At 36.0% G+C, this 16,416-nt stretch overlaps 1 protein-coding gene across 1 annotated transcript in view; it reads right to left on the reverse strand.

Moving 5' to 3' along the window:
- Positions 1-359: 359 nt before the first annotated feature.
- hs3st4 (heparan sulfate (glucosamine) 3-O-sulfotransferase 4) overlaps positions 360-16,416 on the reverse strand; it is an 85,292-nt gene continuing 69,235 nt past the window's right edge. The window contains exon 2 of the mRNA XM_052550708.1: positions 360-1,563. Within this exon, the coding sequence (XP_052406668.1) occupies positions 909-1,563 (655 nt within the window). The 3' untranslated portion in view covers positions 360-908. The remainder of the gene's footprint in view (positions 1,564-16,416) is intronic.

Here is a 16,416-nt window from a genome sequence, read left to right on the forward strand (position 1 = left end):
TATTTTAAACTATAATAATATTTCACGATATTACTGTTTCTACAAATAAATGCAGCCACTGTGAAAATAAGAGATTTATTTAAAAAACAAAAAAATGTCTGATCGACCCAAACTTTTGAACGGTAGTGTAAGTGAACATTTAATCAAACTGAAGAATTTAAAAAAGTACTGCATGTAGTGCATTTCTTCAAGCTAATTTATTAAAGAGGTAAGGTCCAAAAGCCTGTTGCCAGAAAATAAATGCTTTTTTTTAACGTCAAATATATGTAGTACAACTGTCATTCTGATAATGTTTTGCATACTATAATATTAAATATATGGTATAATAATAATAATAATAAAAAAATGCATATAGAAGTGTAAGCTTTTGGACCCAACTATCTGAATTTTTACTAGCCACAAAACAAAACTGCATTCATAAAATCGGGCAGAAATTACTGAAGCTTTCTCATTTTAGAGGTTTACTGTATCGATAAGATCTGCATTTGATTATAGTTGTTTCTATTCTTCAGATTCCACAGTTGCACTGCACTCACTGCTGGTGTGCGAGAAATAGAGAGTGAGAGATCAAAAAATAAAACCCTCAGGGTGACGGTGGGTAAGGACACTTAACTCATGGCATGCATCATCATAGAAGACATGATTCATTTAGCAACTTATTCTGAAGAAAACGAATAAAATCCTCTTTTGACAAATATAAATATATTTATATTCGGGATAATATGTACAAGAACATTTGCCATCATAAACACCATTGGTATTGGGGGTTGAAAGAGCAGATTAGCACTCTTGCTATGGGTACACACACTTTCGCAAAGACAGCAATGATCATTTGGTGTGTTAAAGCACGGACCAAGGGAACGATGAGGGATGGAGGGAAGGCTGGCGGTGGAGAGAGCAGCAGCGGTTTAGTCCCGAGAGCCAGGCGAGTTGCCATGCTCCTCCAGTTCCCACTCAAAGTTTTGCCCTGTCATTTGGTAGAACATCATGTTAAAGGGCTTGTAGAATTTGTGCAGTCTACGAATGACATCGGGGTCTATTTTGGGGTGAGTTCTGCCCTTGGACTTGCCAAGGCACCGTGGGGTACTGCTGTCCTCTGGCTTCTTCAAGCAAGGGAATCCCTTGGTTTTATTGAAATAGAAATGTTTGTCAGTAACAATACGCTTGAGTCCCAGGAAATCCTGCACCTTTGCCATCTCGCCGGACGGATCAACGATAAGCCTTTCTCCGCTGACAAAGTGCATCTGCGAGAGCGGGAAATACTGCATCCAGCTCTCCAGGTGAAGAGCATAGATCCCTATTCGCAGGGCGCTCCACGACGCATCGATCAGGCCCAGCGTTCGGTTCTTAAATGCCAGCACTTCAAAAGTCGGTATCTCAGGTCTCTTGGAGAGCGTCTGAGTATAGTCCGAAATGGCTCTGGTCACTGGATTGCGGACGACTATGATTAGCTTAATGTCTCTCGCCATCGAGTGGATTCGCTTCGGGGCACTGTTTGTCACAAAGTAGCTGGGTGTCTTCTCCATTGTGATCTGTCCCTCCAGAGTAGACGGCATCAGCTCCCTGCACCAGAAGTGAGAGAAGCAAATTAGCATGAAGCAGTTAACACGATGCACATGTCTTCATTATTAAATGCAATAACCAAGGACATGGTACGTGCAAAATTGATTCAATGAGTAAGTGCTATACTATTTGAAATCACACATGAAAATAGCAGTTATTATCCCTGGACATAATGTTGCAAGTAGAAGCGTAGAGCTAATTACAGCCACAAAGTAACGAACAAGAGATAAAAGCCCAGAGATGAAACGTGTACGTGTACAAGCACTCGTTGCTTAATTGACTCCATCTGTGTTACTCCTGGCACTGTTTTGGAACTTTAATAATGAGTTCACTGCATATCATTAATACTGCTGAGCCTGGGGTATTGTTTTATCATACATTTACTCAGAATGTTTTACTCTGTCCCAACAAGTACAAAGACTTTTTCTTAACATTTTTTTTTTGTGTGTGTGTTCATTTAGGTAGCAGTTAGGTAACCTTGCGGTATAATTTTCCAGACACCACACCTAAAAAGTAAATGTTAAAAAAAAAATAAATAAAAAAAAATAATAATAATCTTGTGTAAATATCAGACATTTTCATTAACCCACTTTTTATGTTTACATTTGCATTTATGCATTTAGCACACAACAACATACTTTTAACAACAATAAACTGATAGCAAACTGAAATACTTCTTAAGCTTTTATTTTTGGTATCAGAATAACAGTCTGGACATTGAAACATTCATTTTCATTCTTTTATTTATTTATTAAATTGCAAAACAGTGAAAACATTCTACTGTTGATTCTTATTTTATCTTAAAAATGCATATTAAAAATAAATACATTACAAAAGGACTCAAATGGAAATCTCTTCTAGGTTTTGTGAGATAAAACACTTTTAACTCAGAACAAATGATTTCTAAATCTACTAAAAAGTAATGTCATAACATTTAGATGCAATTTACTTACAGGCAAGGGTATATTTATTTATTTTTGTGCTGGCATTACGATAGTTATTCATACTGAAAATAATCCTAAAGCCTATGATATAAATTGACATTTTGACACATTTTTATGATATATGTACCAGGTTAGATTGGAAACGAATCTGCTAACAACAACAACATATGTTGCTGCAGTATTGTTAAAATGAATACATTTAAAATCCAGACATCTGTCAAATATCACATATTTTTACTGCTTTAAAATGGCACCATATGCCCTTTTCTGCTCTTCTTGTTCTGATGTAATGTTCAGATGCCTCACTGAAAGAACAGCATATTAATTATGCCATTTTTTTTGTAATAAGAGATGTATATTTGCTTTGAGTGATATGTCTGATGTGTGATATGAGTGATTAAAGTCAGCTGTTTGTCACCGTATGAAGCATTGTGTTTCTGAGAGATGAATCGGTGTGCTAGGAAAGAGTCATTCATAAATTAAGGAAATTAAATACATATTTATCTCTGTTTTGGGCTTATATTGCAATGTGATCCATGCCTCAAGAGTGAAAAACAAATGAATATTTAGCAAGCTCTCTCCTCTATGATCTATTCATACTGATCTATTCAGTATGATCCCTCATTAAATCTCACAACAAGAATTTGACCTAAATTTATGACTACATAATTAATTTGCCTTCAGTTATACGTAATTGAGACACTATGAAACTCATCAGTACACACACACAAAAATAAAAAAAACACAGACATCATATTGAAATTCTACATAACATTCACTAAAATAAGCGTAACTTCATGCAATAGCCTATAAATAAATAAATACAAATATAAAATTATAATATTGGCAGTGTTGCGGAAGTAAATTATGTAAAATACAGAACTTATAACATAATCAGATAATATAGTTTATAACTTAATTAGACAATTCATAATTTAAAAGAGATTTTCTCTCTTAAAATCAATGAGTCTTTTTGAATGAATGAATCTGGATTAGAGTGACAGCATTAAATCTCAACATATGCTAAAACTAAAATTTTGAATACATATTAGTTAAAAATATTTAATGATATAAATAAATCAAAGACTTGAACTTTGCACTAATAACAATGTCATCTACAAAGTTACATCACTATTTATTTAACTAAAAGCTACAGTAGTTTTATAATGTACATTTAGTAGTCCACAAAACAGAAAAACACCAGCTTTGGGCAGGGATGAAAGCCGCTTTAGGCAGAGCACGATCGTGCCGCCCCTCTGTCTGCCTCCTCCAGCACATTACTAGCAACGTCCACAACTTCGCTGTCATTAGCATGGTCACTGCTGATTTTGACTATGCTGTCCTCTTGACTTCCAGAGGCAATGAATTTCAAAATGGAGCTGCTTTGTTTCTCCAGTGCTTACTCTTTTAAAAGCTGTCGTCTTTTGTACTCATGAACAGATCATTTTATTAGTTTTGACATTTTTGAATATACATATGTTGCAAGTATGTTGCACGCATATACTAATTGATGCTACTCTAAATGGGGTGGGGGCAGGGAGCGGCTGGGCGGGAATTTTTATTCAAAATTTAAAGTTCATTTAAATTTATACAACTGGAGTGGGATAAATATGCTGTTGATATAAGTGCAATAATTGTAACTTAATGTAAAACAAAGAAATAAATTAATATCTCTCTCTCTCTCTCTCTCTCTCTCTCTCTCTCTCTCTCTCTCTCGCCTTCTCTCTCTCTTGCCGCCCTGGCTGAGCTGCCACCCTAGGCTACCTATAGGCACGCGCCGGCCCTGGCTTTGGGAAAAAAAGTGGTAAAAATGCAAGATATTTTGTGGCTGCATGGACTCAACCGCTCAAAGCCAAACTATTGTTAAGCTATTTTGACTGAATTGAAAGCGTTACAGGCGTTAAAGGTCATACTTTAGAGCACAAGGGTTAAAGAGCAGGTCTTTAGCTGAAGCCTGGCAAAATGATCTGCTCTATTTATTATGTAATTCTTGAAATGTTAGCTTTTTTGTTGTGTTTGACCTTTTCTTGCTTTTACCAGAACAGAAATAAATAAATTAATTCGTTAAACCTGCCAGAAACAAACAAACAAACAAAAAATATCTGAGTTTAAATACCTGGTTGCACACACTTACCCAGAACTACAGACACATTCAAAAAAAGTTAATCCAAAAATTTAAATTAGTATTCACCTTCAGGCCATCCAAAATGTAGAAAAGTTGAAATTTGGAGAAAATCTGTTCTGATGAAGAAACAAACACACCATCTCGGATGGCTTGAGGGTGAGAACGTTTTCAACAAATTTTCATTTATGGGTGAACTATTCCTTTAAAAGCTTTCCGTACCTTCACATTGAACAACAGAACTTTTGTGTGAAGTCAAGGTAAATGAAGTAAATTTCCCATCAAATTGCCACCAACTGCTCCTCATTATTATTACTACATTTACCATATTCAACAACAACCAATGGGTAAGAACGCAAGTTATCCATTCTTATTTTGCTAACACCATATTATCTGATTTTTCAACAAGTAGGGCATTGAAGAGGTCAGACCTCCAACCTCAAGGCTGATGGGCTGGATTTACTGCTATGATATTACTCCAAAAAATCATATTACTCTGGGGCATTACTGACGAAAAGAGCAATAACCTTTGGTTCCACATTGTAAACATCATATGAGAGAAAATCAGCTGCTTTGTTACTTTCAGTACAATGTACAATCTGTAATTCATCATCACCAGAATCACCTGGCTATATCGTCATTAACAATATATTTGTTATTTTCTACAAAACAATCTGACAACCTCATTTATTTTAGACTTTCTGGATAACCAATTGTCAGTGTGCTTGTAGATGAGGGGAGATTACATTTTTTGTTGAAGGATACTTATATCTGGACCTTATATCTTAAATGATATTTCAGAAAGGTGTTCTTTCATCCTGCATTCATGTTATAAAACCTATTGGATTAAAAAAAGGTTGCAAACACAGCTGAAGGTTCAAAGTGCACAGTAATGTGCAGAGGTAGCACACATTCTCACAATAGATTGAATACTGTATTCACTGTTTCATACACCCATACTGCAGCACCTTGTACAAACTTCATTTATTATATAGATGCCGTGGGATTGTGGAACTGAAATATAAGCATTGTCCATGAAATTGTATTATACGGAAATGTACCTCAGTTCACAGGTGAAATCTTGGGATTTTTTTGTTGTTGCTAAAAATGACTGTGTGTATCGTAAAATTAAAATCCATCATAAAATCTACATATTCCTTGTTACATCAAAAATTGGTTATCTGTCCTGTGTTTTAATGCATTATGTTTCGTAAGTGTTTCTGTGTATTATACATCTATATTAAAATGTTGTTTAAGTTATTCATGACATCATACCACATTTTATAAGGTACATTACGAGGCATAATTGACCCTTTGCAAAGATTGGCCCCCCTTCGTTACAGTTGCTACGTCTGACAAGCCATGGCACTCTTAAAAGGAGCAAAAAGGAAACTGACAACACGCCAACAGACAAAACAGCACAAGTTTATTTTGGTATGAAATGTTTTCATTTTGTAAGAAATTCAAACAATAAATATAGTTTTGTGGCTTTTTAATGTGATGTGACAGATCACTCGGACCTCAGGTCAGGCGGCATGTGAACTAGGGTGGCCATTTGTGCCATTTTCGCAGGACACGTCCTGACCAGGATTTCTATATTGCCTAAAATATCCACGTTGTGGCTTTGTTTGCGCTGCACAGACCAATGGCTTCTTGGGCTTTTGAATCGCTCTCACATTACTTTGATGTCATACACCGATCAGTCTGCTCAATGCTGCTTTCCAGTCCGACACTAAAATGTACACGTATTTGCATCGCTTTGACCGTTCTCTGTAGATCCCACCTTCTCACGCACCACAATTGGTCGATTTACGTACAAAGTCGGCAGGTTATTGGTCAAATGATCATTACTGTCATTAAGTATCTAAACAGGAAACCAAAGCCAAAACCTGGATATTTTAGGCAATATAGAAATCCTGGCCAGGACATGTCCTGCGAAAATGGCACGAATGGCCAGCCTAATGTGAACCGATCATCTCTTTGTCTTTACTAGTTACTGTGCAAAATAAACATGAATTACATCAGAATGACTCTTGTTTAAAGCTGCAGAAAGACGTCAATACACATTATTTTTCAAGTTCACCTAAGTCCATCTACTCTCCAGTCTGGTTTATTTGTCGGACACAAATGGCAGATTCTGTGTTATGATTGGTCAGATCACCTGTCATTCAAACTCTCTGAAGGGTCAATAAAAGGAGTAGTTCACCCAGAAATGAAAATTTACTTAACCTCAGGCCATCCAAGGTGTATATGAGTTGTTTTCAGGTTATATATATATATATATATATTTCCCCTTTAATTACTTTTCTATAATTTATAATTAAATTACTTATAATAGCAATTCCTGGAGGGCCGGAGCCCTGCAAAGTTTGGGTCCAACCCTGTTTCACCACCAATACCATGTAGTTTTCAAATTAGCTTGAAGGACTTGATAAGTTGGATCAGGTGTGTTTAATTAGAGTTAAATCTAAACTCTGCAGGGTTCTGGCCCTCCAGGAATTGAGTATGACACCCCTGATATAAAGGATTCAAGTAAAGTGTTTCAAAAATTTTCATTCATAAATGCTAACATTTATAATTATTACTATAATATAGTTATATATAATTTATAGTTATTCTTATAAAACAGTTTATGAAGTGAAATTGTTGTTTTTAGTGTTGTCCCTTTCAATACATACATACAGAATGTCTTCAGATGTGACAGCTGTCGCTCTCGCACAAATATGGTGATAGCACAAGCCAATCAATCATTGCATGTTGGACACATTTTAAATGAGCATCTCTCTGGGCCGCATTCGAATTCTCCTTGTGGAACACATCAAATGGAGTACATATATCCTCCATGCCCCTCAACACACGCATGCACGCTCTCGCTCACAAGTGCCTCTGTAATTTCATTTCTGTAACAGTATTGCACTTCTGATGGGTAATTTCCCAATGGATTATGCTTTGCTCAACATGCTATAGAGCTGTGGCCACTTCTAGAGCAGTAATGGGATATAAAACACGTCTGTAGATAGCACAGTGAATAGAAAGAGTATTCGTTTTCATTCCATTCCATCAATGTTCTACACTTCTTCACTGCTCTAATGAATAACTAAAGATTTTTTGCCCTCTCAAGGTCTTCAGGAGTTGCTGTTTAAAGTTCACCATGAAGCACACAAGATGATCAGGATGGGGGTTTGATTGCTCACAAAAATAAAAAAAAAAGATAAAAAGAAAACCTTGCTGAGAACGAGCAAAATGGGGGAAAAACCCCCAGAATGAATCACCTTGTATTCACCTATGTAAACTGCATCTAAAGTAAAGGCGCAACGGGCAGCATATGCCTCAATGTTTAATAACAACACATACTTCTCCAGACGAGATGTTCTATCAAAAGGACAGATGACTGATGCTCAAGGTAACCTTCTTCATTTAACAAGAGCGCATAACTGGCCATTGTCCTCATCAGGCTCGATGCAACTCATTATATGTGTAATTGCAAAAATATGGAGATTACAGAGGCGCGATACCTTCATTTGTGATTGAGGTCGAACTCATTTTGATTGTGAGTGAATCAGTCATGGATGGTGTACATTTAAAATGTCAGAGGGAGGGAGAGGTGGAAAAGAAAACAGAATGCTGATAAACAAGCTAATTTTCCTAAGCGCCGCGGATGACTCGGCTGGCCTTGCGCTCAGCTGGAACGGAGAGAAAAACAGATACAAATGGTTAACAATCGCTTATGCCTGCATGAAGAGTGCAGCATGACACGGGTCATTCGGGTGGGCAGGTAAATACAGCATGAGGGGCTGAAAAGGCTTCCTTTGCCATCTGCTGTTTATCTACTCACACAAATCGCATAATATATACCTGAGCTATTTGTCTATAGGCCTTGCCGTGCTTGCATAACGCTTGGATAAACATGCTTAGGACAACTAGAATTAAATAAGATAAATTCCTCCGGTACCTCTTTGGATCATTTGATGTGGACTGAATTTTTCAGTTCGGTAAACAAAACAAAATAAAAATAAAATCCACGGTGCATTAATTATCGTGAAATTCATGTTGTGTGTGATTTTTTTGCATTTACCAGGCAAATGGCACAGTGAAGTAGAAGGTATAGCATTTTAATGAACATCATTATTGGGGGAATGTTGCTTTCAGAGCGCAAAAACTATATTGCCTCTTTATGCTTTGAAGTTAAAAGCATTCTAATTGCCTCTTGCTGTGATCTACAAGACAGAGAAAGATAATGCATGATCCAGGGGCATTATTTTACACAGGTGTTTCTGAGGTTATTCTCCAAATGCATATTCTAAATCACTCTCCAGTCTCCAAGGCAGATATGAAAAACTTACATTGGACGCAGAGATGCATCACCTTTAGGATTAGACTTTTAAGGGCTATATTGTTCACATTTTTAACTGAAGTTTGTTTATTGTTATTCAAGTTTTCGAGCAGAGCGAGTTGCTCAGTTCTACACAAAAATTCTCATTTAACATTTGAATTCCGCAAATAAGACTTGTAATAAAAATAAATAAATAAATAAATAAATAAAATCCAACAAAAGGTTTGTGATTAAACATCAAAATTAAAATATTGTTTTTACTAATTATGCTTATTTATCTTTTCAATATTTTTTTAGAAAATAATTACATCAAAAACAATTAAAATCACAATTTTGTCCACCAACAATTACATTCAAAGCAGCATGAGTTCCCTCCCCACAGTGAGATAACCATGTCCTTTTATAACTCTGAATACTTCCACTCACAATGTTTCCCACAACAGCTCTGCATGTACCTTGGTTGTTTATCAAGGGGATGTAAAGGCAGAAACACCTGCCTGTTTCAGGAGAACAGGACGAGGGAGGGGCTCATGGCAGAGATTCAAAAAGAAGTCAATAACAAGAGCAAGACTTTCCCAAAAACAAGTCATTGAGTGCAACACTGAACCGCTCGAAGACATAAAACTTTGTTGTAATTATATGGGAGGCATTCAAGCAATATCTGGTAACAATAAACCAATCCAGCATATAGTGTAGCTGCAATATATATCTGTGAGTCAGTGAAGTGATGAAAAGAATTTTGGTCAAATGTGAAAAATGAAATAGCTAAAAAAAAAAAAAAGGTTTTCTAAAAATTCCCCAGATTTACCACTGTAATGCAATCTGATAGTCTCGCCTAAAACTCTTGCTAAACAAGGTGTTTTTTGTTTGTTTGTTTTTTACACTGAAGAGACTTTACCCTTTTGGTAGAACAATTGTTTATTTATAGTAATTTCTGCATATTAATCTGAGATAACATATTATTATAACGTTATATTTTGTATATTAGTCACAGATAGTATTTTAATGCTAAACAATTACACACTTCATCTCTAAATGGTTAGTTCACCCATAAATCCTGACATTATGTTACCAACATGTTGTTTCTTTCTGTCTTCTATGGAAAACAAAAGCAAATATTTTGAAAACAAAAACAAACAAACAAACAAACAAACAAACAAAAAAAACCCCGTGGTTGCCAGTGTTGGTTTAGACCCAACTGACTTTTGACAAAAACAGGTGAAATGTTCTTTAAAATATCTTATTTTGTGTTCAGCAGAGAAAAAGTAGTCAGGTTTGGAATGACGAGGGTGAATAATTTTCATATTTTTTATATCACTTTAACATCCCACTTTAACATGGTATCATGAGTATGTACTTGACCTAAAATGTGGTTCTACAACATGTTCATTTACATTAATTTGCATAGACAATAACATGTATGTTATTTATGTGTTGGCAGTATCAATGAAAAAAAAACTACCATATGAAAAAATGGTTTAGTTGGTTTTTGCCATTTTTACTTAAATTATCAATATAATGGTATACAGATTTCAGTATAGGGTTGATGCATGTAATACAACAGCAAAAATGTCACTATATGATATAAAGGATTCAGAAATATATGACTTTTCAATACTGTGGCTGTACAGCACAACTTAATTTTTAGATCCTACAAAATGAAGTAAAAAGTGAAAAACCAAATGCTTAACACACAATCTCACTACAAGCACTGAAGCACATTTAGATTTTTGGTATGATATGAAGAGGCCCAAAACACACAGGGAATTGTTTTTCTTTTCTCATGGGGTGAATAGAATGGCTTTCTGAGAACAAAGCCAAGAGACTTGACAGGACGAAACACCTACGACAGTTCCCCAGACAGTTGTGCCTCTGTTTCCTTTGCGCTCTCACCCGGCTGACTGATGTTGTGCTAAGAGAGCTGCAGAACAGTCAGTTTATCAGTTGCATGGAGAGAGGTGCGAGTAATTAAGACAACAACACATTCTCCCCACTGCAAGTAAAATCCCTTCCACTTCCCAGAGAACTGTTCACTTCAAAGAAACAGTTTAGGAGAAAACTGACAGCTGGTCTTGATCAAAAAAACCTTTTCTGTTCTCTCCTCCTGCGATCCCCAGAAGGCCATTCTACGTCCAACAGCGAGGCAGCACAGTGCATCGCTACCCATCCTGCCAGCCTGCTGCACTTAGATCTAAAGCTATGTTTATGAGCCTCTTGGACATGCTGAGCGTGATGAAATGAACCAGAGGAGAAGCTTTATGGATCTGTGGAATATCACCATAAAGCTGATAATTGCTCCATGAAACCAGCCTTTATATCACCTTGTAAATTAGCTTGTTTTCCCTCGCAACATCATTTTAACGAGAAATTGCAGAGGAAAGCACCACACCTCCGAGCATTAGGCTTTATTTATGAATTTAGTCTTGAAGGGAGAGCAGAAGCGAATTTTCTTTTCACATTTTATCACTCACACAGCCTAGATGGCACTAGAAACATGCCATTCAGCGGAATATGTATGCAGGTACTTTCAGAATTTGCATTTGTTTATGTTGCTTTCAATGGGGGTGAGAAAAGCGCTTTTGGCTATGCGCGTACAATTTCCTCACAATAGCCCTCAATATCCTGTGATTGGTGAGGCAATTATGAAAACAAGTAGAAGCCACATTTGGTTCCTTCTATATAGTGCCAGAGACTACACAAGCACACTGATCAGTCATTTAGTATTTTACCAAGATGCAATTGAAAATTATTGCCATCTGAAAAAAAAAAGAAGAAAAAAGCACAGTGGAAGTCACACATGGGTAAAATAGAGGCAAAGGCTAAAATTTCTATCCAGAAAATCTAGCTGATATGGTTCAGTTAAGCAGAACTGATTAATATGACAGATTGGACGTGATAGATTTTATTGCCAAAAAGAAACAGCGATGAGCACTCATCCAGGTACTGAGAGAGATTGCACTGCTGCCCATGAATGATAACACCACAGCTTTCCTACTCTGCATGAGTGACAGGAGTTACAGGCGTTCATTAGTAAGGGGATATCCGTGTAGACCCACACATTAAAAATCGGACTTTTCCATATGGCTCCAATCCATGATAACAGACTGACACCAGAGAAGAAATGTAGCATGAATCCACCGTGTCGTTTCTTCCATGTGTCATGATCCATTGTGTAGGAGACAATTAGAGCTGTCAACTGATTCGAGATTATAAGCAAATTATTTACATGATATGACAATTAACTCATCAAACTGATCACATGTTGTCTCATATATCAACACTGGCTAAGAAATTTTCCTAAATGTAGCTGTCTGTTTATTATTATTATTATTATTATTATTATTATTATTATTTTAAAGTGTATTTAATTATTCTACAGATGTTTGAGGTCAGTAATAATTTTTTTAAAATAAATTGTTAACAAAAAGGATGCATTAAATTAATCAAAAGTGACAAGATTACAACACTTGGGTGTTGGTTCAAGTCTGACCTGCATCATGCCCTGCTCTTCCTTCCCCTTCAAGTTTTCAAATAATTCCTTCTCTCTATACTGTATTATTTAATAAAAGGCAAAAAGCCCATAAATAAAATAAGGAGGACGCAGTCTGCCTCTGTGAACAAAATAAGACCAAAGTATACTGTCATATGCCATTGTTTGTCTGATGTGCTGAAGTCCTCTGAAGCACAACAGCACTTTTAGAGTGCTGTTTGTCTGCAGGCACTCCACTGAGTCTGATATTTGCTTGAGTCAGCATCACAGGACCCCATTTGTCCAGTGCACTTACTTATAATAGCTTTGTGCAAAGCAGCATTTGGGAGCAGCTACGTACCACCAATGACACTCCACCGCTCTAACTTCACATACTACGGAACATTTCTCTCAACCGTGATGTATTTTCTCAATTTCCCTGCCCGGGCTCGCTATACTGGGAATTACTAGCCTTTGAGAAAATCTAGGCGCAGTGGATTCATATTTTCACTAACAATGCACAATGGGTGAGCCATTTAGATATCACTGTAGAAGTCATTATTGAAATAAAATCAAAGTATTCTGTCTCTTCTGCTATTTGGTGAAAGTGATTTGCAGCATGAAAATGAACTCCTGACCACTTTTAAATTAAAATATTTCTCCCCTTCTCTCTCTCTCTCCTTCTATTTTTTGAGCCAGTTTTGCTAAACCCTTTAAATATATCTATGATTCAATTTATATCTGTGTGAAAGGCTCAGGCTGGCAGCGGTCTCCTGAACGTGAAACCGATCAGCAGTCTCTCGCATCACAGGTATGGTTGAGTACTTTGAGATACAGAGAAGCTGAAAAGTTTTAAATATTTTTTTATTATTATTTAAGAACAGATTAAGTGAAATATATCATAGCAATTCTTTTTACAGTACTCCAGTTCTTTGTTTGTTCTCATGCAGGGTTAAAACTAATGACCCACCTCTAAAACTTAACCATTAACAAGCTAATAAGTAAAGATTTTAGTTTCTCAGAGTTTGTTTTTACTCGTTAGTGTATATGCATACTAGTATGAGTAGATGTACTGTATAGTGCTATGCTATTTATTAATTAATTTTTTTTTTTTTTACATTTGCAATGTATCATTTATATAGGGATGGCCGGGGCTAGCTGTCACTAGCATTTGAAATATTGATTTAAAATGTTTAATTCAAAACCCTTCATAAATGGAAATTGTCTATAATTCTAACTCAGATTTCACGATCATCATACAGCAGCCACTGGTAAAACAGTGAACACAATAAAAACAAGTCAATGAACTGTATCTGTATCTGTGGCTCAGTGGAAGAGCATTGTGTTAGCAGTGCAAAAGGTTGTGGATAAAAATTAAATCTAACCCTGAATGCACTGTAAGTTGCTTTGGATACTACATGTAAATCTTACTGCCTGGAAAATATTCAAAGAGCCAAGAAAATATGTGCCTCTACAGAAAATGACTTTCAAAGATAAAACTGAGAAACATTCACTTCAATAAAAAGCATGAAAACCACCTTCTTTTTTCAACTTCCTTTATATAGAAACATTCAATATTCTATCTTGGCTTGTTTTCATACCCTCCACTCATGAGTGAAGGTATGGTTTTTTTTTCTTTCTTTCTTTTTTTTTATTCATAAAATTAAAGGTAAAATTACATATTAAATTTTCTCAGTGTACTCAGATTTGTGAAAAGGGGTTATTTGCTAAATTTATTTGAAAAGAGCTTTTTTCTTTCAAAAACAAGAGTAGAGTGAAGTGTTAATATAAACCAGTCTAAAAGAGTGACACAAAAGAGAATGGAGCTAAGACTTTCCTAATCCATGCTCTGTGTGAGTTTTTCAGGCTCCTTAATGCGTTGTTGACCTTTGTTATGCTTTAAGGGCGAAAAATATTAAAGCATTGAACTAATGTGCATGCAGTGTTGTCATTCAACTTTTAAATGTCACTGTCTCTTTTTATCTTGTGTGTACTGCAACTTCAAGAGAACATCTTCACTGTAGTTTAACCTAGAAATCACAGATCTGTTTACTGTCTTTTATCTTTTTTTAATTATTATTTATTACTATATATATATAATAGTCTTAATAAAACCAAAATAAAGGGGTCACTAAAATCCAGGCTAGAATTGCATTAGCTTTTACAGAGACATGATCGTGTGGTGGTGTTTATTCGTGAACATCTGGCGTCATGGAAAGAGCCTGCTAAGAACACTATAATCACGTACTGAAGGACTAAGCTGCTCCATTAAAAGCTAAGCTGAACTATTACTGGAACGTTTGGTAATCCAAATTGTGCTTTTACTGCCACAAATAGCGCTGCGAGAAAATCAACTGCTTTAAAAAAAATGTACATTTTAAGGACTCCACAAGCAGGTTTTCTGTCAACTGATGATGAAAACTCTTCTCTTCAAGAGTTGCAGGTGCGATCGTGAGGGATTTCTGGGTTAATTAAAGCTGTAGCGGTTGTCTTGCAGACAAGGGACTCACGTAAGTGTAAAACAAACATGATGGAAATTCAGGCAACACATTTGTCATGTTGTCTGCCGTAGCATATGGAGAGCAACACCTGTTTACTCTCTGTTGCCAAATGTCCATCATTCATCTCTACCTACACATGCAATATATGGAGCACTCTGGCTTATAGAGCTCTGGATGATGCAACATTTTCATGCGAAATTACTGTAAACATTAAACCAAGTTCCTGCCAAAAGTTCTTGTTGACATAAAACATGCCAATGTGTTCAAAAAAATGAAAAAAAATCAATGCAAAGCAATGAGAGCAGATTACAATAGTAATAACTAATCAGTAATAACTGGACACCTTCATTCTCCAGTTTAATTGTCTTTCTATACCTTGCTCTGAGCTACTGTAGACTAATGCTGTTTTAGCCCTCTTTTTAGACTTGGTTTTCATGTATATTTGATGATGCCATGGATCAAAGCATGAGATGTACAATTCAATTTCACTGCGTCACTTGCAACCCTGTTTTGTGCAATGTTGCACTGCTGTTGCTCGATGGTTTCTAGCGGTGTACTCTCCTGTCAAATTCCTGCATAATATCTCCTAGCAGCATGCTGTGTCGGCTCAATAAACGAGAAAAAAAAATCATTCTTTATCTTCAGAGGGAGCGACATAGAACATGCCGACTGTGAAATGACTGTCCCAAGTCATTGAGCACTTCGCTGGCTTGCGATTTGAGAGATGTGTCTAGATATGTGTAATCCTAGAATGGATCTCGGCACCGCATTCAGAAAGCCTTGGGCCAATGAATAGCTTGTTTAAGCACTTCCAATAAACCACTGTACAATTCTGTAATCTCTCCATCAGAGGTGGTTTGATATTAGGGGAGGATTGCACATTGCGAAGGCAAGGATAATGTTTTACAGATACACAGATTAACTTGTGTAATCTACATAACCCAAAGGAAGATCTTAAATGCGATGTGTCTCATATATGGATTATTTAAAACCTGAGCATTAAATCCTTGTCTAGGGTTTCTGTCATCAGGATAATCTCAAAGATTGGTCTTTTTGTCTTGGAGAAGCTAATCATAAACATTTACATTCATTGCACACTTTTACACAATATCTCAAAGCGTCCGATCATATTCCTTGTTTTCAAACAACCAATCAATAAATTAATTTAAAAAAAATATGAATGATACATTTAAATAAATAAATAAATAAATACACACACCATGGATAGAATAGAAGTGAGCTGTAACCTCACTTGGTTATCAAAATATGCCTTTGAATAAATGAATGAATCCATAAAACCACCGCTAGAAGTGAGAAGTAACCTTACTTTGTAATCAATGCTTTTAGCGTCGAATGAATGAATGAATGAATGAATGAATATAGGCCTACTTATGAAAAATGAACATAAACTCATAACTGACTATAAATAAATCACTTCAAACTGAACCAAAAGAAAAGAAGAGAGTAAGTTCAAAGCTCTAGAG

The sequence above is a fragment of the Carassius gibelio genome, chromosome A3 (genome assembly GCF_023724105.1).
Source record: "Carassius gibelio isolate Cgi1373 ecotype wild population from Czech Republic chromosome A3, carGib1.2-hapl.c, whole genome shotgun sequence".
Taxonomy (NCBI): Eukaryota; Metazoa; Chordata; class Actinopteri; order Cypriniformes; family Cyprinidae; genus Carassius; species Carassius gibelio.